At 38.5% G+C, this 22696-nt stretch overlaps 1 protein-coding gene across 3 annotated transcripts in view; it reads right to left on the bottom strand.

Moving 5' to 3' along the window:
- Nucleotides 1-435: 435 nt before the first annotated feature.
- Dcx (doublecortin) overlaps nt 436-22696 on the bottom strand; it is a 76822-nt gene continuing 54561 nt past the window's right edge. For all 3 annotated transcript variants that reach the window (XM_075957665.1, XM_075957664.1, XM_075957666.1), the window contains exons 6-7: nt 15516-15610; nt 436-8429 (exon numbers count right to left, since the gene is read on the bottom strand). In XM_075957665.1, the coding sequence (XP_075813780.1) occupies nt 8373-8429; nt 15516-15610 (152 nt within the window). In that variant the 3' untranslated portion in view covers nt 436-8372. The remainder of the gene's footprint in view (nt 8430-15515; nt 15611-22696) is intronic.

Here is a 22696-nt window from a genome sequence, read left to right as displayed (position 1 = left end):
AGATTTGATGGGAGAAGTTAGTAATTTATGCCCAAGGATGAATCTGATATTTATGAATTCAACATCTATGTGTTCCTTCTCCCAGAATGACTGAACAGTACGGTATTTTCAAGAACTGTGAAATTGTTCTACAGTTGGAAAGCACAGTAATAGAAGTTGCCTCTTATTTGGTGACAAAGATCCACCTTAGCCAAAATATTTTATATACCAAAAGAGATTTGCTTCCTGCTCAACTATAGAGATCCACGATCTTATATGTTCAGACATCTTGTGCTGTTAATTATGGTGTTTCCATCATGCATTGATTCTCAGCTTCCTCATCTATAAAATTAAGGGGTTGAACAATCTGTCTAACTTTCCTTCCAGCTCGGACATTTTGTGGTTATATGATCATTGGTTTGATGATTGAAAAAAAGAGAGAATGTCAGCCAGAAATATTGAAATCAAATTTTATTTTTGGAAAATGACATTACACACATCTTGCAAATGTATACAGAAATGAAAATGCGATGGAGAACAGAGCTTGAGAGCCAAAAAGGATCGCAAGAGCAGCTCCTTGGCTGCCCAGTATCGAACACTGCAGATGCACAGTGTTCACGGTTCGCAACACCTCACACACATGGGGGAACTTCCCTAGGCAACCTTGAAGTCCTCAAACCAAAGAGCCCTCATCAGATTATGGTGGGGGAGATTAACGGTCACGGGAGATATAAAGGGTCTGCTCTAACCAGCTTACATGGGCCTTGCCTAGCATACCAGTCCAAGAGAAACTAGTAAACCAAAAAGAGAGTGTTTTCTTGAAACACTGCCTTCGCATCACTCCCAGTCCAAGAGTGTGCCGTGTTGCCAGGGGAAAAGACAGCAATGCATCTAAATCCATCACGCCACTGCCTTTGCTGGCTGAGGAGTAGCTGAAACCCCTGAATATCTGTTACATGTATCTCTTTTGCTTTTCTTTTTCCCAGATAATTATTGGTCACCAGCCTTCTGATGTCTTCGTATACTTCAAAACTGACGAAGGATCAAGGACATTTTTGGGTTGTGTGATTCCAAAAATTATTCAGTTCTATAATGTAATCTGGCAGCCAGAGACACTCCCAGTTTTCCTCTGATGTTTATGTAAAAGAGTGGTGAGTCTTTATCACCATGCCATTCCTTGAGTGATGATCAATAACTTCTGAGAAATCATAAAATTATTTTCAACCCTTTTTTGGTTTGTTTGCTCTTTGCTAAGTTTACTTGGTAGGAATTCTTGGCCCCTAAATCAGTTATTTACAGTTAATTGTAAGATACCTGGGAGCAGGGAGTGGAGCGAGGAAAGAGGGCCACATGGGATAATATAGTCTTTTCAGAGGCTAAAATGAGTTATTTAAGAAATGTGATGTACAAGACCATGCATTTACTTTCCAAAGGTAGTCACTAGCAAGCTAACACCTCTAACACTACAACCACCAATTACAGCTGTTTTGCTACAGGTACTCAATTCTAACTACAGCTATAGGGCAGAAAGGGTGGGCTGTTTCCATTTTATTCTTTCTCCCTTTGAAAATGGCCATAAAAGCATTTTCTGTACAAGTTTAATGGCACAAAAAGGTAACCAAAAAAATTTAAAATTTACTGCACATGAAAAATGCAAACTCCAGTCTCAAACCATGCATTAGGTGTATACAAGTCATAAGGGGTTGTTGACTTAATGCTGCAATATAATATACTACCAAACAGTGAGTGTATTTTAGCATAACCTCTTACTTTCTCAAACCCCTTTAAAAGAATTTAGAAAGAAAAGTCACTGGAAAAATTGGACAATGCATATGTTATTGCCAAGTGGTGACATTCCCAGGAATTGTGTACTCTGCTGAATTCATTAGCAGGTTTCGTAAGCAAGCTAATTGCTCATATATGGGCTGCCTGTGCTAGATCATGAACAGTTAGTGTTAAAAGGAAAATGTTTAGGTAAATCTAGTATCAGAAGGACAAATACCTTCAACTAAGTAGTTTCTTATGTAGCCTGGATTTGTTAAATACTCCTGTGGCTTAAATTGAACCCAATTGCCTACCAGTCTAGCTTAAACAATTCAACAGGCAGAAAACAGATCATAATGTTATAACAGAGAGCTTAATGAGTAGTGGTAAAAGTTTAAACAAATTGCTCCTGCTTCCCCTCCCCATTCGACCTAAGCAAATGACAGGAACAATTGCCTGTGGTCTCTCGTGATATTATATTGCAGCTTTTTAAAACTATGAGCAAATTAAATGAAATCAACTAAGACTATCTAGCCAATTTGAATGGATGGGTGGATTTTTTTCCTGTTCTGTTGATTATTTATCTGAGCACACTACAGTGTTGCACGAAATGGCAGACTAAAAATGAAGCACAAAGTGTTCTGTACAACACTTGCTGAGAAGGTAAAGACCTAAACATCCATGAGCTGTGAAAGCAATGTTCAAAAAGATCTGCTGAGGCTAAAACAGAAAAGAAGAAAGGGCCAGCATCGGATTAATTTTCTTAACCTACTTGTGGCTGAATAGGGTAGGACCTGAATTTGTAGATACTGAAAATAATTTCTCTTCAATCCCAAGGCAAAATTCATAAGCTAAGAAAGAGGCATATGCCCAGTGATGAGGCAGGGAAGAAGCGATAAGATTTCAAAAGAGAAGGAAGGACTGTGCGAGTCAAAGAATGAGTGTCTTTTTTTTTAACTATGGAATGAGAGATTGATAACAGTTTAGACTGAGAATGAAAATAGGCATCTTGATGGGGAAAGGAAGCAGCCAGTAGAATGACAAAAAGCCACTTATTTCCTCGAGTTTTTGCCTAAAAATGAAACATTCCAATGCCTTCACGTCTTTGCTTTAGTTTACAAGATTTTCTTTTCTGACTTCTGTGTGCTAGTTGACCTTTTCCAATTCACCTGCTCTTCTAACCCAAGCAGGAAAGTGCCTTATTTTCCAATGAGAATTCTCTACTCTCCGAGATCTAAGTAACTCAAATAGGGAGAAAAAAAATCACTTCTAATTCTGGAAGATTTTGACACCAGTAAACTAAGAAACACTTTGCTTCCCAGATGATAGCCAGTCTCAGAGCAGCTTGGTCAAAGCCTGAGCTTTACATTGATCCGTAAAGAGGAGCTATGCGAAGCAAACCTAAAAGGCTAGACGGAGAGAATAAATGAGGCCTTTGGTGTGATGGTTAAGGAAACCCCATTTTGTAGCCAAGGGAGATGACTCTTTAACCAAAAAGGAAGCACGAAAAGTCAGTGACCTCTCATTGCTCCAGGTGGCCATGCTTTTAAAGAAGAGGAAATCCTGCGGGATTCCCAGAACAGGGAGTGACACTATACATGTGGTTTCAGTGCGGCAGAGGCAGAAGTATGGCAGCTTCTAAATTCCAGACAAGGAAAGAAATCCAGGAATCCTAGCATTTTCAAGGTTCTTATGCTACAAAAGAGGTCCTATATGACCTCTGACATATTTTAAATGGCTGGGTCAAAACTCAGTCTTTATTCTTTCAGAGTTTAAAGTCTAAATCATAGGACTATAGACACTCCTATTTCCCTATATGAGCTCCAGATATTCCTGACCTTCCTTTTCAAAAATAATTAATTTTAGTTTATGTTAATTGGTGTTTTACCTGCATTCATGTCTGTGTGAGGATTTTAGGTTCTCTCGAAATGGAGCCACAGACAGTTGTTAACTGTCATGTGGGTGCTGGGAATTGAATATGAGTCCCCTAGAAGAGCAGGAAGTACTCTAAAAATGCCGAGCCATCTCTCAAATCCCAGTCCCAGACCTTCTTAAGAAATCAGTTTGGGCCTAGAAGCTAAACCTCTTTATACAGGGAAAGCAATGTATAAATGATGTCTAGATGTGGTTCCAAGTGACTTCATGTGCCCAAGAACAAGCTCCAATCATTGCTTAAAAAAAGAAAAGATAAAGATCCATTGGTTCTATTTCCATAGCAACCCAGACCACTGTGAAGAAATTCAGTGAAGCTATGTTGTCATGGCCTTCTGCTAGAGAAGTCTCCTGACACAGTTGTTTCTGAGGCAGCCTAGTCTCTTGAAACATTCTTATCACTGCAGAAGCTCATTTGGGACACAAAGACATGCTACTTCTCCCATCCCAAGGAGATGGGGTTGGTATTACTTCCTTGTTTTCTAAAAGGGAAATACATTTACAATCAAATGTGAGAGGGAATGGTGGAAACTGAGCCTAGAATGTTGAAGAGACTGGGGATGGAGACACAATTTTATGTAGATCAAGCATTGTGTTCCTTTTCTTAAATGGGTGATGGATGATCCTAAAAAGTATCTAGGATATAGAAGCTACACACCCACTTTAGGATTCCTTGGTTATGCTCAACTGGAGAAGTGGAGAAAAGAGAAATTCCTGAACTTGGGTAAACCTAGTAAGAAATCTTTTAGAGCTCAATTAATATTAATTAGTTTCCAGAGATCCTTGCTGCAAGGAAACCCACACGTACAGATCATGTTGTCCGAATTTATGTCCTGGAAAACCACATTAATAGGCTCCACAAAGATCTAGGATATATTGTGTGCTATTTTGGTACAAGCACAAAGAACCAATATTTAATGGTAGCCAGGGCACAGTTTAGTGACAAAACCACTTGTATATACTTGAAAATTGTTTCCATCAGGGCAGCATGGCTATGGGGACATTGAGATTGAGGACTAAAATAAGACTTAATTATATTTCTCTAGTTTGGCTCAGTACCATATTTTAAAGAAATCATTGATAGTAAAAATGGTAGCCAGGCTAGTTTTTAAAATGTCAAAAAAAAAGTCATCTCAGAAAGTCGGGATAAACAAATATATTGCTCTATTCTTGATTTCTTATTTTCTCTGTTCTGGAAAGAAGAAACTACTGTCTTATTCTGGGAGAAACAATGAGTGTGATATGGCATAGAAAGAAGCTGATAAGGAAAAAAGTAGTCATTTTTCCATTCCCTTTGGACAGAGCAGTAGTTTGGTGGGGGCGGGGCTACTTCAGTGGGAGTGGGGTTATTCAGAGATTTCCCAAGTAGGGATTTCTCTGGTCCTCCATGCTTCCCTCTCTTTGGGGCTGTCTGCAGCTCATGTGGATGAAACAGTGAAAATGTGAAAAGGAAGAACCAGATTAGGATGCTGAGTGGATTTCTTGCTGAGTTTAACAAAGTAGCATATGAATCCAGAATGCAGCACGACCCTGGGAAAGAATATTCAGGAGCCTCACAGAAGACAATACAGGCTAGTTGGAAAAAAAAAACACCCTGGAATAAGAGCCAAGAGGAGTAGGTTCTAATCCCAGCACTGCCAATAGGCAGCTGTGTGACCTTGCAGGGAAATTACTTAACTTCTTTGCTTCCTGGCCTTAAGGAAATGAAGACTTTGGAGCAGAGGATGTGATCTTAAGCTTCCTTCTAGCTAGAAAATGCTATGGTTCAGTCTAGGCTAATCCCAAGTCCATAAGGACACAAAGCAGTCATGCTAATGGCTATCCTTTCCAAAACAGCTAGGAGAAAAGAAGCTTTTCTCCCACTTTGACTCTAATTCCCACTACTTACGAAGGTAGTCGTTCAACCCAGCACCCATATATACATTTCCCTTTGTTGCCCCTATTTCTATTTCTGTGGGGAAAAAAAGTCAGGAGGTAGGAACAAGCAACATGGGGTGTGTGTGTGTGTGTGTGTGTGTGTGTGTGTGTGTGTGTGTGTGTTGTGTGTAATAGAGAGGGAGACATTATGGGAAGCAGTGGCAAACGCTTGCTGACTGACCATGCATACTCAACACAATGTGTCTACAGTGGTAAAACTGGATCAGATAAAACTGGAAATGAATAAGGGGAATGTATGAGCTCAGTTCCGCAAAAAAAAAAATCACTTGAATATGAGCCAACTCACAATGAAATTATTGGACACTTGAGTTTTGAACTACACCAAGCCTTGCCACATGAAGTAGCAATAACAACAAAATGTTTTCTTACATGTATATGTGCCTGCCTATAAGTCAAAAACATTTGTAAAAGGTTTTCTTGTAGTGAGTTCAAAGGAGGACAGAAAGGGCACAGTTGTTATAGAAGAGCGTCTGTTCCAAGTACATTCTAAAGAAACTATGTCCATAATATTCTCCAGTGGTGTATATGCCACAAGTAAGAAAACACTCAGAGAACTACTGAGACGCCTGGGCATAAGGAACTTGGAAGTTTCTCTGCTCCTACTCTTTCAGTAGATCACTAAGCTGTCTGGATCTCCATGTTCTCATCTTAAATGAAGACAGGGGACTACAAGGGATTTGCTGAAAGACAGACATAGAGTATGTTGGAAGACTTGGCCCAGAAGATAAAAAGAGACCTCGCACCATAATTTCTATCTGTCCAGAATAACCAATTTGCTTTAATTAACTCAAACGTTCTGGGAGGCACTAAGAAAGTACTGAGCTTCTAGAAAGAAATAAGGGCTAAGTAAATAGGGCTTCTTAATCATTTCATGTGGGTATAAAATAAAGGCAAGAGCAGAACCTCCTTCTGGGTTCTTCAGTGACCAGTTTATCCAGAATTCCTATTATCAACTCTCCAGAACCAAAAGAAAAAATGTTTCTTGTAATTAAGGACATCTGAAAATTTTCAAGGGGCCTCTAGCTACCCCTTCCCATCCTACTTCCCCCTACACATTAGCAACGCCACCAAGTTGCCATCAATCATGTTGAGTTGTTCTCTACTAGTTCCTAATTATGAAGCAGCCTACACACATGTGCACACGCATGCACACACACACACACACACACGAGCCCCACACTCATTCTACTTAGAATGGAGGGACAACTGCATATCATTCATCAGCCAAACATCTTTGCTTTGAATGTTGCATCTTTCATACTAACTGAGCAATTACAAAGAAATAAAGGAAATCTTCCTAACTATTAAAATCAAACACAGACTTGGCATGCATGGCTTTCACCTAAATTTAGTCGTATTGGCTATTATGGGCTATGATTACAGACAAAAAGTCAGTATTATAAACCTCAAAGACTGAGAGTTATTTCAAGTGATCAATCCCTAATAAAGAGAAATCCTTTCGAATGTTAAAGACAAATGAAAGGTCTCTGCATCTTCAGTATGAAATATCAGGATTATAGATAAAAAAGTTACTTAAAATATGCCATAACATTTCATTTAAAATATAATTAGAATGTCTGGTCCACGTTGAGATTATTACTGTAAGTGTAACTGTTAAAAAGGTATCAAAAGACTGATTCTATTGAATTGGCCTCTAGTCATTGTGTTTTCTCCCGGAGCTTTCTGTTTGGCAGTGAGAGCATGATTTCTAAACTACAGTATTCTTCTGCATTTTTTTTTGGTAAATTTTCTGCTTGTGTTTTTTAGACAAAGAAAAAATCACCAGTTTATAAAAAAGGAGCCTGAAGAGTTTTGCTCCTGAAGTACAGACTTGAGTTTTTATAAAAAGGATATGGTTTCTTGCTATAAAAATCTACCAAAAGGTGTCAGACCTGAAAACAAATTCTCACAGTGTTTGTAGTGTTGGTTGTTTACAAGGCATTCAATAGAACAGAGCTAGATGGATACCATACTATTCATGTACGACTTTGTAGGTCAGAAAGCCTCCTGGAGGAATCCAATATGTGACATCACTTACTCAAACTGAACAATTGCTTATTGATTCCAAATTTCCCCAACAGACGGGTAGACCAGGAATCCACTGTGCTTTATAAATCCTACTACTGAAATCTGGGCAGTTTTTCACCCAATTCTACCTCATCTCTTTCAGCTACCACCCTATACTATAGTCCTAAGCACATGGTGTCACGTTATAAGTAGCTGGTGTTTCTCCTCCTTGACAGACAAGATTAGTGCTAGACAATACACTGGGGGCTCAGTTAAGAGCAAAGAGTGAGGCCAAGGATCTGACTTGCCAGGCTCCTGAGATACTCCAGCATTCTGAAGATACAGAAGCAAGGGACACTTAGGTTTTCCATTTTTAGATCTGCATATGAATGTTTCCCGCACACACAAACATTTTAAGTGATATGTATGTAAACAGTCTTCCACATAAGAAAGACTAGCATCTGAACAAATTGAGTGGGGAAAATACAAAGGCCCCTAAGCATTCAGTAGAAAGGTCATGAACTAGCACATTTTGCAGTTCTGGAAAGTCACTCAAAAGGATGCTTATCAATCTATCTCTCATAATTGGTAATTGTGAATTAGTGGCCCAGAGGAGAATTCAACAAGAAAATAAACCCTACGTACTACAGAGTGTTTTTGAAAAAGAACAACAACAACAATAACAAAAATGTTTAAGCACCAATAGCCTTGTTGGTCACTTGAGCGAATGCGTTCTGCTGTAATGATAGATTTCACATGGAATCGCCCAGTGAATCGGAGTCATCCAGTGACAGCGGGAGGTACAAGTCCTGTAAGAAGAGAAGACACAAAGTTAACTCTCCTGTACTTGGTACTTTGAGTTTTGAAATGGTTGTACTTGTTTGAAATAGTATTTTTCTGATTTTGATTTTAAAATAATTAATACATTCACAGGGAGCTCTAAAAGTATATGTAGATATAGCCAGTACTCTATATTCTATCAGCGTTTCCTACTCAACTTCCCCTAAAAGTTAATATCTTGTAGATTGCTGTGTTCTCATTTGATTCTCTCTCTCTCTCTCTCTCTCTCTCTCTCTCTCTCTCTCTCTCTCTCTCTCTCTCTCTGTGTGTGTGTGTGTGTGTGTGTGTGTGTGTGTGTGTGTAAGAACTACAATGCTGAGGGGGCAATATAAGTGCACAAAACACTTCTAAAATTGAATTGAAGCAAAGCAACAGACAGTAGAACTGACTCTGTAACTGGATTTGATTCTCAAACACGTGCCTACAGTGCAAATGCCTCACCAACAAAAGCATCTTTGAGCTGCAGACTCACAGACATGCGCAGTGGACTCTGAAATTTTGATCCTTCATAAATATTATAACACTCTCAAAATCAGCTTTTTTGGAAACTCTGGAAATGAATGAAAGGCTTATAATAAAACAAGAAGCATGTATTCAAGAAAAATGGCTGCGTTTAAGTAAAACTAGTAAGATTTTTGGTGTCCTGGCTTGCCCTCTTTTTGCTTTCCCTCTGCCAAACTCCACAGTATCTTTGAAAGCTAGCAACCTTCAATAGTCACCAAACCTGCAACCTAAGAGCCACTGAGTAACACAGTTAGGGTGGGAGAACCCACAACATCTTATTTCCAGAGAATAGTTCTGTTGACCTGAGTAGGAACTTTCTGGAAACTCCTCCTCACAGGATTCAGTTCAAAGAACACTTGCTACAATCAGCGTTTTCAAGACGCATCAATCAATACAATTGCTTAAAATTATAACATCATAGCCAGCGAGGTGTCATGGTGCATGCCTTTAACCCCAGCATTTGGGAGGGAGACGTAGGCAGATCTTTGTGAGTATGAGGGCAGCCTGGTCTTTACAGCAGATGCCAGGTAGTCAGGGCTACATTGTGATACTCTGTCTCAAAAAATAAAAAAAAAATGACTTTCTGTAAAGTGTGAATGTGTTCGGGAGTAAAAGTTCAGGTAAATAACACATCTAAAGACTCTACAAGGAAAAACTGTAAAAATTAGAAGTCCATGGGGAACTTTGAACCTCTCTAACATATATTCCTGGGAATCCAAGTAGCGAGCTACAGGTTGGTTCCTGTGTGCATCTGTCAGGCCCAGGTGACTTTGGGGTCCTGTGCAAGCAGAAAGTAAAAGCTAAAGCACAGTTGTCAACCACTTGATAGATGGTTGAAGTCGTGACACAACATTCACAGAGACCATCAACAAAGGTCAGCAACAAATCAAAACATTTAAGGAACTCAAGAAAATCCTTTCGAATCCAAATTTTTACTATAAGAAATCAATGCAGGCATCCCAAATGGAACAGAGACACAGAGTTCACTGCTGAAATACATGTCCTACAACAAATATTAAAGAGAGCTCCTCGAGGAGCTATGACAATAACTCAGACCCACACTAATAAAAAAATCAGTAGGGCAAATTTACAAATATATTCCTCAGACTGTATGCACTAGATTTTGTAATTCTTTTCATTTAATGTTATTTGAAAATGTATTCATATTTTATCATATATATTTGACATTTATAACATGAGGTTATGGGACACATATAGATAATAAAATAATTACTATAGAGAAGTAAATATCTATGGAATCTTATAATTATTTTCTTGTATGAGAAGGGCAACTAAATACACTTCCTTCATAATAGTTTTATTTAATTCAGTCACTTTGTAGATGAGATTTGTATATATGTTCATATAGATTGTCTTCTCTGTTCATATAACCTGTCTGTTATGATATATCTATTGATATATATATCCCATTTTCTCCACCCCTCGAGTCCTTCTGGCAACCACTGTTTCGTTCTCCATCTCTAGGTATTTGATTTTTTTTCTTTTAAAGAATTCCACACATAAGTGAGATCATGCAATAGTTTTCTGTGTCTGGTTTATTTCAAATGACAACTGTACGATCTGGTAATTACAAAAATGTGTTGATGGACATTTTGTGTATAAAGACATAATTTGTATGTTTATAAGAGGCCAAAGGAGGGGGAAAAGAAACGGTGCTACCCTGTCCAAAAAAATTAAGACAGAATTTAAATAAAGTTGGTATTAATCTAGATTATATCAAGAAAGCAATTAAACAATTGAATGTGGAGCTGAATGTTGAAGCTGACTGTTTCACCAGGGTATAAAGTGACCTTTATATTATTCAGAGGCTTTGTATATTTCCTGAGAAACACCCGTGGAGTTCACTAACTTTCAGTATCCGTCTCATTTCTTGTCTTTTAACAAAACTGGGGAAAATAAAATGTAGTTATTGGCCTCATAGTTCATAGAAGGACAGGTAAAGATCTTGTAGTCCATCTCAAGACACTAAAGTCTTACTTATTGGTCTTCTATCTTAAGATTATACTCATTATTCAATTTGAGGTATTGAAATTTTCAGTTAATGCAATTGGGTTACGGTTGGATTGCCTATCTTAATTCTACCAGTTTCTGTTTCACATATACTGACGCAATGTTCTTAAGGGGCCTATATATATTTAGAAATATGTTTTATGGAAGCGTTAGCCCTTCCTTTTGTCATCAGAGATTTGATTTTTCTCCCTAGTAACAAATTTGCTTTAAGTTCAATAGTTTTCTAATATTTGTATTGTCATCATTGCTACAGTATGCTTTGTATTTAGAGCTGTATATTTATTCATTCATCTTACCCACTATTTTGTATCTTTTGATCTGTATCTTCCCATTTCCTTTATCACTTTTTCCTATGATTCTACTCTCTGCATATTTGCATCTTTTAGTCTATATTGTTTCTGTTTTAGACAGCATAATAACGGGTCATGCCTCCCAAAAATGATTCTGGCAATCACAGGCTTTTAAGTTGAGTTGGTGATTAATCTGTTACTATTAAACCTACTAATATTTAAAGTAATTAATGGTAAATAGGAATTAGACCAGATATCTCATTCTTTTCTGTCTTGTCTCTTTCACTCAGTATTCAGTTCTCGGTTTAATGTTAAATGCATATTGTCTGGCATTGTTGATTGTTTTTAACTAACTATCTTTTACTTTTAAATGGTATCTAATAACTGTTTGCTTGGTGGAAATAATTTTAATAGATTATTGCTGCAGACTTTACCTCAAAAAAAAATGAGGAGAGGTTAAGGGTAGAATTCTGAAAGCTCTATTGCAATGGCTGTGACTTAGAAAGAGTAAAGAGCAGGTCATGGGGAGAATCATTAGGAATAAACCTATAAATGAACTGCTTCTATACCTCTATCAATTCATTTCATATTGAAAGCCTGAGGGGGTTTGTAAGGGAAGAACAATGTTCAGGAAAAGTAATTGCCTCAGCATTCTGTTTTTGTTGATTGATATGTAGAAATACTGAAATGCAGAAACACACATATTGCTTAACAATACAAATAATTTGCACCTGAAATTCATTTGCTTAGTCCCTTGGAGCCCTACAGAACAAAATGTTTGTAACAAATACAGCTGTGCTGGCAATACGACTGCATTAGAGAAAACAAAAGTCAGTCTTTGGTCCAAAAGACTTATAGTCCAAAAGAAGTCAGGAAGGACATTGGGGAAACCTAGCTTCTAGTTAGGTTGGCTATTTTTCCAACACACCCTGTGCTTTCTTAGTGGTATAGCATTGCTCTTCCTGATGTTTTAAAGCTCATGTGGCGGTCTCACCAGCCTTTTCAAAGCTTAGCCAGTCTTCAAGTTTGAACAGCACCTCTGTGAAGTCTTTGCCAATTCCCATCTTCCTTGGGTCCCCATCAAATGTCCTCCCCCCCTATTTCGTGCTCTTCCTTGTATTACCCAAAGCCACATAAATTCTAGCTAATTGTGCCTGTGATCTCAGGACAAGGCTCCTACTTTATTCATCAAATGTCTTTCTGACCACTGCTAGGATAACAAAAGAAATGCGAAAATAGAAGTAAGTGCGTATTTAAATGATGTTAGTTATATGTTCAGGCACTATGTCTGATATATTTTCCTTGCATTGCCATTTCGTAGAAAAGTCTTCAAGTTTAGAACTGTGGGTCAAATCACTAATCTGAAAATTATTTAACTCAAAGAGTTTGTCTAAGTTTCTACATTTTTAAACATCTTTAACTGGGGATTAGCTCCAAAAGCAATCTTCAATAAATATTTGTTAAATCATACCAAGGCTGTAATTAATCTCTTAACTTTTGCCCTCATCTGTAAAATGGGAAGGCTAGCTATCTGTCCTTTCTCTTTCACAGGGATATTTCAGAGAGAAGCAAGAACATGGCTTGTGAAAGGTTAAAGCAGCATAGAAATAAAAAATGAAATGTTGTTCTCATTAACTACCTTAAGATGTACTGCATGTCCATACTGCGGCACTTGAGTATGCGGACTTTGGCTAACCCCATTGCAGCTGCATTAAAGAGGATTCTCCATGAGCTGCCTAAGAGAAGCCAAGCATCTGATTACAGCTTAGAGCCCCAGCACAGCAATCAAAAGTTACCAAGGGGATGCTAGGACATCTAGATTGTTTCCAGTTGCATAGGAGGAGAGAGATTGCCTCGGCCACCTGCTTCCTGTCTCCACCATGACTCACACCTTTCAGGGCCACTTGGGCAGAAGTTCAGCGGAGATCTGTTCTGGCCACTGCCCAGGGAGATTGGTGTTCCTAAGGCTCAGGTAGCAAGCACGTGAAAGGACAGATGCAAAGCTCAAACCTGAGAACTGGAAGGACTGAAACAAGGTCTCAACACGCTTTTAGCTTATTCCAAAAAGTCACCTCAATCTCCAGTGTTGGCCATGTAAATGGGAGGCCATTGCTTCCTGATAAGATGCACAGAAAGGTATGTACATCTTCATTTCTAGAAAGTACTGTCCTGAAAGATAAAAATCACAGGAACCTTTCCAGGTCAAAAAATACTAAAAGAACACTGCCAGTGAATGTATTACTTGATCCTAGATTAGATCCTGGACCAAGAAAAGAATGTCACTGAGCAATTGATAAAATTGATAAAAATTGGAATACAGACTATAACCACTTTATATCTTTCTTGACTAACTCTCATGATGTTGAAAATTGTGCCATTGTTATAAACCATTTTTGTCCTTAGGAAACATACATTGGATGTTCTACTATAATGGGGCATGCAACTTATTCTCAAGTAACTCAGTAAAATGGCAAAAAGTAAAGGTTATATGTATTCATATACATATATAGAAAGAAAAAGAGAGCACCAAAAACAAGGTAAATGAAGGAAAACAGAAATGACTGACAACTGTGCATTAAAAATGTATAACTTAATAAAATCAATAAAAAATAAAATAAAAAGTAATACAGGATCACTATTATTACAATTCCTCAGTAAGTTTGAAGAGATAGAAAAATGTCTTTAAAATAATATTATACCAAGATCTAGATGTATATTTAATTTGAAAGTTTGACTAGAAAAGTACATAAACTGTGTTTGCATTTCTGTTTTAAGAAAAATTAATCTTAAGAATGCAATATACAGAGAACTCTACAGAGAAGATAACAACACAGCTCTGACAATTCTTCCACCCATGGCAGTGGCTAAATTTGTTTACAGAACTGTGTGTACAAATGAACAAGTCACAGGTATCTACAAGTCCAACCAGGAGAAACAAATTTGATAATGCCAACACTCACCTGAACGATTACAAAAGAATGGGTCCTCAACCTAAAAGAGCTGGATGTACATGGCAGTTGAATGATACAAATGAGCAGAGAAAATGCCCCAGATGCCTCTGGCACTTAGGGAAAGGCTGCTGGAAAGTGCTGGCATTGGCGTAGAGCACACTTCCCAGAAAAGAATGTAGATGCAGAAAGGCATAGGGTGAAGGCAACCTAAGAGAGAATGTAGTCTAGAAGGATCTTCATGACACTGAAATTTCAGAGAGAGCTTGCTTCCATCTTGTAACATCTATATTAACAAATTTTGCTACACAGCAAACAACCAAAAACTGACTGCCAAGTGATTTTCACCCATCTTACAATCTCCCACATGGACTACAGAGACAGTCGAGCATTTTCTGAAATCCAGTAGATCAAGAAGGACAATAAAAAGGCGCTGGTCAGGACCAATAAAAGAAATAAAAGGGGGTCATTAAAGAAAAGGAATGAGCATTATCAATAACAGAGCATGCAAAAACCAAATTAAAGCTAAAAGAAAGCTAAAAGTGTGCTATTAAAAGATAATGATAAAACTTATCAGATAGTGATATGCTATGAAATCTTCTGAAATTTTACATGGAGTGTGTACGTGTGTGTACTTTCATGTACCACACCACACAAACAGAGTTCAGAGGTCAACTTGTAGGAGTCACTTCTTTCCTTCTACCATGTCTGTTCTAGGGACTGAGCTGAAGTTATCATGTTTGGTGACAAGTGACTTTACCCACTGAGTCATCTCTCTAGTCCTGCTGTTAAGTATATAGCAATTGACTTTCTATGGGTAAAAATTAAAATCTTGATTTATTTGATGGTTTCTATGGTCCAAATAATTCTGCTGCGACCAAGTTAAGTGCACGATGTCAGTACACATACAGCTAAAAAGCAAGGTATAAAAGCAAGTTATAATTTGTGTGTGTTGTGTGTGTGTGTGTGTGCGCGTGCGCGCGCGCGCGCGCACGCGTGCACATTCAGTATTTTGTGATTTGTATTTATGTTTTCAGGCTTGACCATTTGGTATTGCACAATCAATTGGTGTGCTCTTCCTTGAGGAATACTATTTTTCTTGCTTTCAGCATTCCTTTGTTCCCTGTCGGAATTCTTGGTACTTCAACTTCATGGAGTCAACAAAGATAAGTTCTGACTTCAAAATGAGCTCTTAAAGTACAGTAGGTGAGCAAATCTCTATGCCACCTTCTAAGAAACTCTGAGTGCAAAGGAGTTTAGTAAGGTATAAGAGACATAATACCTTGTGCTTCCGAAGACTTCCCGGACTTGTAGGTGTAGAGATCGGAGACTGCTTCGATTTAGGTGTTGACAGCTGACTGCTAGAAGTTCCATTTGCTAACCCAAGGCAAGAGAAAAAGAAAAATGAAAACCAACAGCATATAAAAGAGCACGTTTTTGCTTCTCCTAAGACACTAAGAGCATTCAAACAAGGTACAATGTCAAATGATTTGATAGAAGCAAATTAAAGTGAAAAGAAATTTATTCTTCCAATGCCCCAAGAACTGCTGTACTCAGTTAATGTTGTCCAGCACAGAGCAAGACATCCAGAACCTTCACCCTGCCCAGTGCTTCTCAGTAACAAGAATCTAATTCTTTTCCAAACTTTTTCATTTTAATCACCAGGTTTGATCCTCAAGTCTCTGTGAGGTAGTTTGAGAAATCATTATTTTACTTTAATTTTTGAGCTAAGAAAGATAAGACACAGAGAATGCATGTGCCTTACATTAAGGGGAAGAAATATGAGCACTTTGGGCTAGGATATATCCCCTTTGGAGTCAGCTGAATGAGACTGATGTATGACAGACCCAATATCGATTTCCACACTTTCTTATTCACCTCCTCGTCCTTTACTACCATGTCTTTCATAGAAACAAAAGAAGGAAAGAAACGGAAAGAAGGAAACAAATAGAACAAAGAAACAACAGAAGGAAAGAAACAGCCAGAAATGAGAATGAAATAAATCGGAGAAACAGGACATAAATTTTAAAAACAAGCTTAAATAGACTAAAGTGGAGCTGAAGAGAGAATAGATAATAGTAGAAGATCTGTAATAGAGACAAGAAAGAAAAGGCGATTAGAATAAAAGACTGAGAACAGAGAAAAATGTATAGGGACCTGAAAATTAATTCTAGGTAACTGTGAACAGCATCAAGGTACAACCCCAATCTGTCTTCTGTTAAGAACGTGATAGAAATGAGATGATTAAGGTTTTAACATCTTTGTGTTCCACTTCGGTTTCAAGCTGTTTTCCATCCCCCTGTTAATGAGCACCTTTAATATGAAAAAAGGTGTCACATCAAAATGTGATAATTAAATGGTTTTCCATGACATGTACGGCTTTCTGATGCTGAAATATTTTTTTAATCATAGGGCCTACGTTGTTAGTAAGATATTCTGAAGTATGCAATTAAAACAGAGGGGAGTGTCTCAGCAGTGCATAGTGGAATGAGAATATTGTGGTTAGTCCCACAGACGCGGTTTAAGCTTCAATATCATAACTATTCCCTGATTATATACATCCTCTCCACTGTTTATGATAATATTTCCTTATTTTTGAAAACACGCCCATGAATGGAAGACACAGAAGTTGCACCATTGTGGTGGCTGCTGAGATTATCCATGTTTAAATGAGCTAAAAAAAAAATAATAACCACTTGGGAACCCACTGACTGACTTTATTCTGTTATCTTTCATTTGCTTCTTGAGAAGCTTTTCTCCATGTCATTTATACCATTGGCCAACAGCCATGGAACACCACCTATGAGAAAAAGATTAGACATTGGGGTTTCAGAAAAAATACATCACTTCCCCAGGGGTTGGGGGGAGCAAAAGCAAGGATTAAGTCAAGTAAGTATGTGGATAAAGGCCTGCAGTGGATTTTATTTGAGCCAAAGGAAAGAATTTGTAACAAGGGGAATTAGAAGTAAACAAGAAGCAACATCTAAGTATTTTGAAAACGGAATCTGGACTAGGGAAATGTCCATAGTCTGAAAGTAGACTCATGGCTGCCAGAGACTGGGGGATGGAAAAAGGTGGGGAAGTGGAATGTTTTTGCTAATGATTGGGAACTTCGTTTTTGGTCACAGTTTTTCTGGCATTAAATCATGATAATTGTGACAAACATCTCAATTAAATCCACAATGTTCTTTAAATTAGTTCATATCAAAGAAACTATGTTTAAGAAAGTAAATTGAAACTAGCAAAGTAAAGAGGAGAGAAAGTGAATTCTAGGAATTGCAATTGCCCCAGAAGACAAAAAGATATGAAAGAATACAATATGTTTTCAAAGTGCAAGTAGCTGCCAATGGCTCAAGGGTATGGTCACTGAAGGAATGTTCAAACAGATACAGCAGAAGACTAAGGATGTGAGACAGATTTTGGTGGATCTGTTGTGTGGCCCACGGATATTTGGGGTAGCTATTGGGCAATGGAATAGGCCTGTAAGCTCATCCCTTGACAGTCTGAGGCAGGACGATGGCAAATTTAAGGACAATGTGGTCAACTTAGCAGCAGCTCAAGACTTTTCCAGCAATTTAAGGGCTGGGGAAGGAACTTGGTAGTCCTAGATTTATTTTCCAGTCTATAAAATAAAAGTTTGGGTTTGATTGCTAAAGGGAAACCTCAGGAGCATTTTAAACTGAAGTGCACGCAAGTAAATTTAAATTGAAAACTTACTCCAGCCTCTGAAAATGAAACTAGGAATGGATAGGATGGGTTCAGAAGAGAAGCAGACATAACAAAAGATACAGCAGTGACCAATTAGTTTTTAAAGCTCCAACTAAAGCAATATGGAAGGAAAATAGGGATCCTTGTGTGATGGGGAAGAGTCTTCTATTTTGTGTTAATTTCATTGGTTAAATAAAGAAACTGCCTTGGCCCTTAAATAGGACATAAAATTAGGTAGGCGGAGTAAACAGAACAGAATGCTGGGAGAAAGAAGCTGAGTCAAGGCAGTCACCATGATTCTCCCACTCCAGACAGACGCAGGTTAAGATCTTCCCTGGTAAGCCACCTCGTGGGCGCTACACACATTATTAGAAATGGGCTAGTCCAGGTGCGAGAGTTAGCTGAGAAGAGGCTAGATATAATGGGCCAAGCAGTGTTTAAAAGAATACAATTTGTGTGTTGTTATTTCGGGTAAAGCTAGCTGGTGGCAGGAGCTGGGTGGCGGAATGCAACCCGCAGCTCCAACAACACTTGTGTAGATAGAATTTTGGAGGTCAGACAAGTAGAGAGTATTGTGTTCACTTATTCTGTATGCTGTCCGCCAAATAAAGAATGCTACCTGTACCAAAATGCAGTGTTTAAGTACCAGAGTTTGCTTTCTAAAAATTAAATGACATACTCTAAGAAAGGCAAGACTGGGGTGTTGCAAAAAGTCACTTATTCTCTGTAGGAAGGAAATGAAGGAGTTAATAGTTGAAGGAGTTTAATGGACTGTCTACATTGCCCAAAGGCTTTCCCAGCAGAACCTGGCAAAAGCTTCCAGAATGGAGCACTCATAGAGACCTATGCAAACTGACATAGTCTAGCCTTCCCCCAATGCTCTAACTTGAAATCTAAACACTAAAAAGAAGTGTGAGTACATTCCTGGATGGATTTGGGCATTTATTCCATACGGTTGCTGTGTACTCTACACATCCTCCTTTTCTCATGTTTGTCCCCCAACTACGAAGGGTGGCTACTCTGCCCCAACATTAAAATTCTTCTCTTCATTTTCTCATTTATCTGAGAATGAACTCAGTGGCCTTGGCAAAACATGGAAAATTGTCAGTCACAAGTGTGTCAGTTTTCATTGGCTGAGTATAGATCTGAGAACAAGATTCTTCAATTTCCAGATCTTTTTCTCCGTATCCTCAAAAACTCTTTTCAACCAGCAACTTCAGATGTATACAAATATCCACTCCATATATGCTTTTCTCTACATTCTCTGATTTGTTTAAGTGATTATATAGGAGTGATACACTGTTTTCATGTCCCTACCTTACTGGATCAATCTTAAGTTATCCGTAAAAAATAAAGGCCTTTATCATTGACCTTATACAAGTATGCACATGGGTTTTTCGTAATTCAACTGCCATGGACAACATTGGTGAAGAACTGAAGATATGCTCCCATACTTTCTCAGAAATTGCTGAGGGGGTAAAATCTGAAGATGGACATAAAGAAATGAGACTTGCAGACATGAACTGGCAAACTTAAGGAACCCCTGCACTTAAAGCATAAATCAAAAATGTTTTTACAAACACATTTTATCTACAGACTGTGAGAAAAACTTTGAAATGACACAATTTTGTATGCATTCTAGAGCAAATTCTTACAAATATCAAACAAAAGAAGAAGCAGGATGTAGTGTAGATGGTGTCTGGTGAACTTTGTGTGTGCTTTTGAACTGGCAAAGCCTTGAAGAACAGTGGTTCTCAACCTGTGGGCCATTACCCTTTCACAAGGGTAGCAAAATTACAGTTATGAACTAGCATTGAAATAATTTTATGGTTAGGGTTCACCATGACATGAGGGTCTGTGTAAGGGTTCCAGCATTAGGAAGGTGGCGAACCACTCACTGCTATAGAGAGGGTATCATATTGCCTATCATCTTAGGAGTGATTGGAAGCTTCATCACTGATTGATAGCCTCTCCTTCCCCCTGCTATCCTCTTTAGCTCTCTAGTAATTGGGGAGCACGTTGGGAGGGACTCTTCTCCCTCACTGACTATTGTCTTTCCTAGTCCACAGAATCACAAAATTATTTCACTGCTCTCAGCTTTCTATATAGACCAAATCCTCTCATGTCTTCTAGTAGAATTCATTTTCCCCTTTGCAATGAAGGTTTACCACCTTCATTTCAACCTCTTTAAAATTAGTGTTATGCATTTACCGGGTGTCTATGATGAGTTGACCATCAATCCTCTCCCTGACCCATACGCTCCATAAGAAGGGAGCAGAGCCAAGATTTGGATTACAGATTTCTGATTCCAAAGCCTATGTGTACTCTTTTCTCTCGGTTTTCAACTTTTGTGACATAGGCCTTTCATTTTTTAAAAAAACAAATGCTCCTGGGATTTCTTCCTCTGTCAATTTTTTTTCCACAGGAACTAGGAGAAACAGGGAACGTGGTGGCAGAGAAAAAAAAAGGGCCAAGAAGAAAGTAGGAGCAGCTGTCAGAGCTGGGGCTCATCTTCAAGGAAACATCTAACCTATCTGGCTCAAGTTAGAAAGTGGTTAGCAAAAGCTTTTTTTCACTTAGGCAAACCAGCTGGGAACACACACAATGTCACAAAACAAAAGAACATAGGGAGCCAGCATGGCATAACTCCCCCATGTCCCAGAGCTCTCGGAGAAGATGGTTTCTGTGCTCTGTCTGTCAGCTTCCTTAGTTCACACTCCAGCTGTGCAGCACAGTTGCCACGCTCCACTCCACATGATCTTCTCCCCCAGGATTTTTGGGAGTGGTTAGGTCTGTCCTTGCTCCTGCACTAATCTTTAGTTCCTTGGTCCTGTCTAAATGGAACAGGGCATGCCCCAACAGGATGACTGGTCAGATTAGTAGGTTGAACTACCTGGATTTCCAAAGATTTAAACATTCCAATAAAACGTGTGTGGAGGGGCTTAGGATGCTAGTCTTCAAAGAACAGGAAAAGTGTCCACTTTAAAGTATCGGTGGTCAGGGAAGGAGTGAACAGTATTACCTGGCATGCAGAGTTCATGCTGAGTTTCCAGGCTGCATGTTCCCTTGTCTGGAGGATACACACATCTCTGAAGACTGAGATGTATGTAGCTGCACATAAGATGTTGCTAAGTGGTCCCAAGTGTAATAATTAAAGAGTTGTTTAGGTAGTGAGTAATACAAATTGTATTACACTTTTTCTTTCTTTTTATCCCAGCCTGTATTACACATCCTTAGTTCAAGTCCTCTTGACAAGACTGACACAAAAAATGAAGGGTCTAGGCATGTGCTTTGCTTCTAGTTCTTGATGACCAGATATCAAACTGATTTTAATGCTCATTCACTTCATCCTGAGGTGCTCAACCAATGGAATAGCAATACTGAGTCACACTCAAAATCAAGCCTGTTTGTTTTGATGTGGCGTTTATTCTGAGATACTCAGAGTAAAATCAGCCTAGCAAACAATCCACCAACTCCAGAGCCCCCCATTAATAGTTGTTTCTTTATGGTTATTTGAAAAACATTTTATAATATGTGATCTCACACAATTTTCCTGATTACTATTATCTCTTTAACCAACAGAGATTTGAGATTTGCCTTGATTCGAGTATGTAATTCTTTCCCTCCTTTATGCATGATGGCTTCAGGATTTGATCACAGAATCCATTTCACAATCTTTCTCTTATCTCCCACTGCGACGCTTGTGTGATTTATTCTCAGTTTTATATTTGTCACCTCCCTAATGCCTTACAGAGGGATATCTCAACCCACAATTCAGTCAGTTCCACATTTCCTTGAGTTGAAATACTCTACGTTTTCTTTAGTTCTGCTCTTAATGATCCCTGTTTCCTCTGTATTTGCACAGAGACATTTTCTGGAATGCTATCTAAGTGGAGCCAGGGCAGCTAAGATTCACTTCAGAACAAAGTCAAAAGACAGACCTATGGTTGTCACACATCCATTCCAAAGTGCCCTTGGCTGCAGTGTCTGGATTTCTTTGGTTAATTGTTTCTGCTAAATAGAAATGCTTTTGTTCCTCATCCCAGACTCATCCATCAAGGACGCAAGAACTGAGAGCCCAGAAACAGTTCTTCAGGGATTTGTCGTTAGGCTGTTTCTCTAGCCAAATTCAATCATAGATTGTGAGATACTGTAGATTTACAAGATGAAATGGGAATTTGAAATCTATTTCCTCCCATGTTTTGGAAATTACACTGCTGTGAATTCTTTAAATAAAATGGAGAAAAGTCTTTCCTGTTGGAAAACACATTTATTTACCCAACCTTGCAATGTTTGTAGGTAAAATCAAGGACTTCCCTTATTCTAGGCAAGCACCTCCCACTGAAATATAACTGTGGTTGATATTGTAATGTTTTAATGAGTTTGCTTTAGAAAAACAAATGAGTTTTTCTAAAGAAGGTGAAAACTTGGGAAGAGTTTTTGTCTTCCTGAAGCACTGTCACGGATATCAGTTCACCTTGGAGTGACTTTAGAGGCATCAATAGAATCTGTTCAGGGAAGATCATTAGAAACAAAAGCACCAACTTACCTGTGGTACTGTGTTCAATTCAGCACAAGATAATGACCCAGAAACCACCCCAACATCTCTTGGCCTCCACATACCCTTCATCTGGAGGTAGAGCCCGGGAGAAGGACACTGAGAAGCAAGTACCATCCAAAAGAAATCTTTGTATTCAACACACTGCCTCAAATGCCTCCTGAGAGGAGTCCTGCATTCTGATCTTTGAATACTAA

The sequence above is a fragment of the Microtus pennsylvanicus genome, chromosome X, assembly GCF_037038515.1.
Source record: "Microtus pennsylvanicus isolate mMicPen1 chromosome X, mMicPen1.hap1, whole genome shotgun sequence".
NCBI classification, from domain to species: domain Eukaryota; kingdom Metazoa; phylum Chordata; class Mammalia; order Rodentia; family Cricetidae; genus Microtus; species Microtus pennsylvanicus.
The sequence above is the reverse complement of the archived record's forward strand: the minus strand, read 5'-3'. Positions and strand labels throughout refer to the sequence as shown.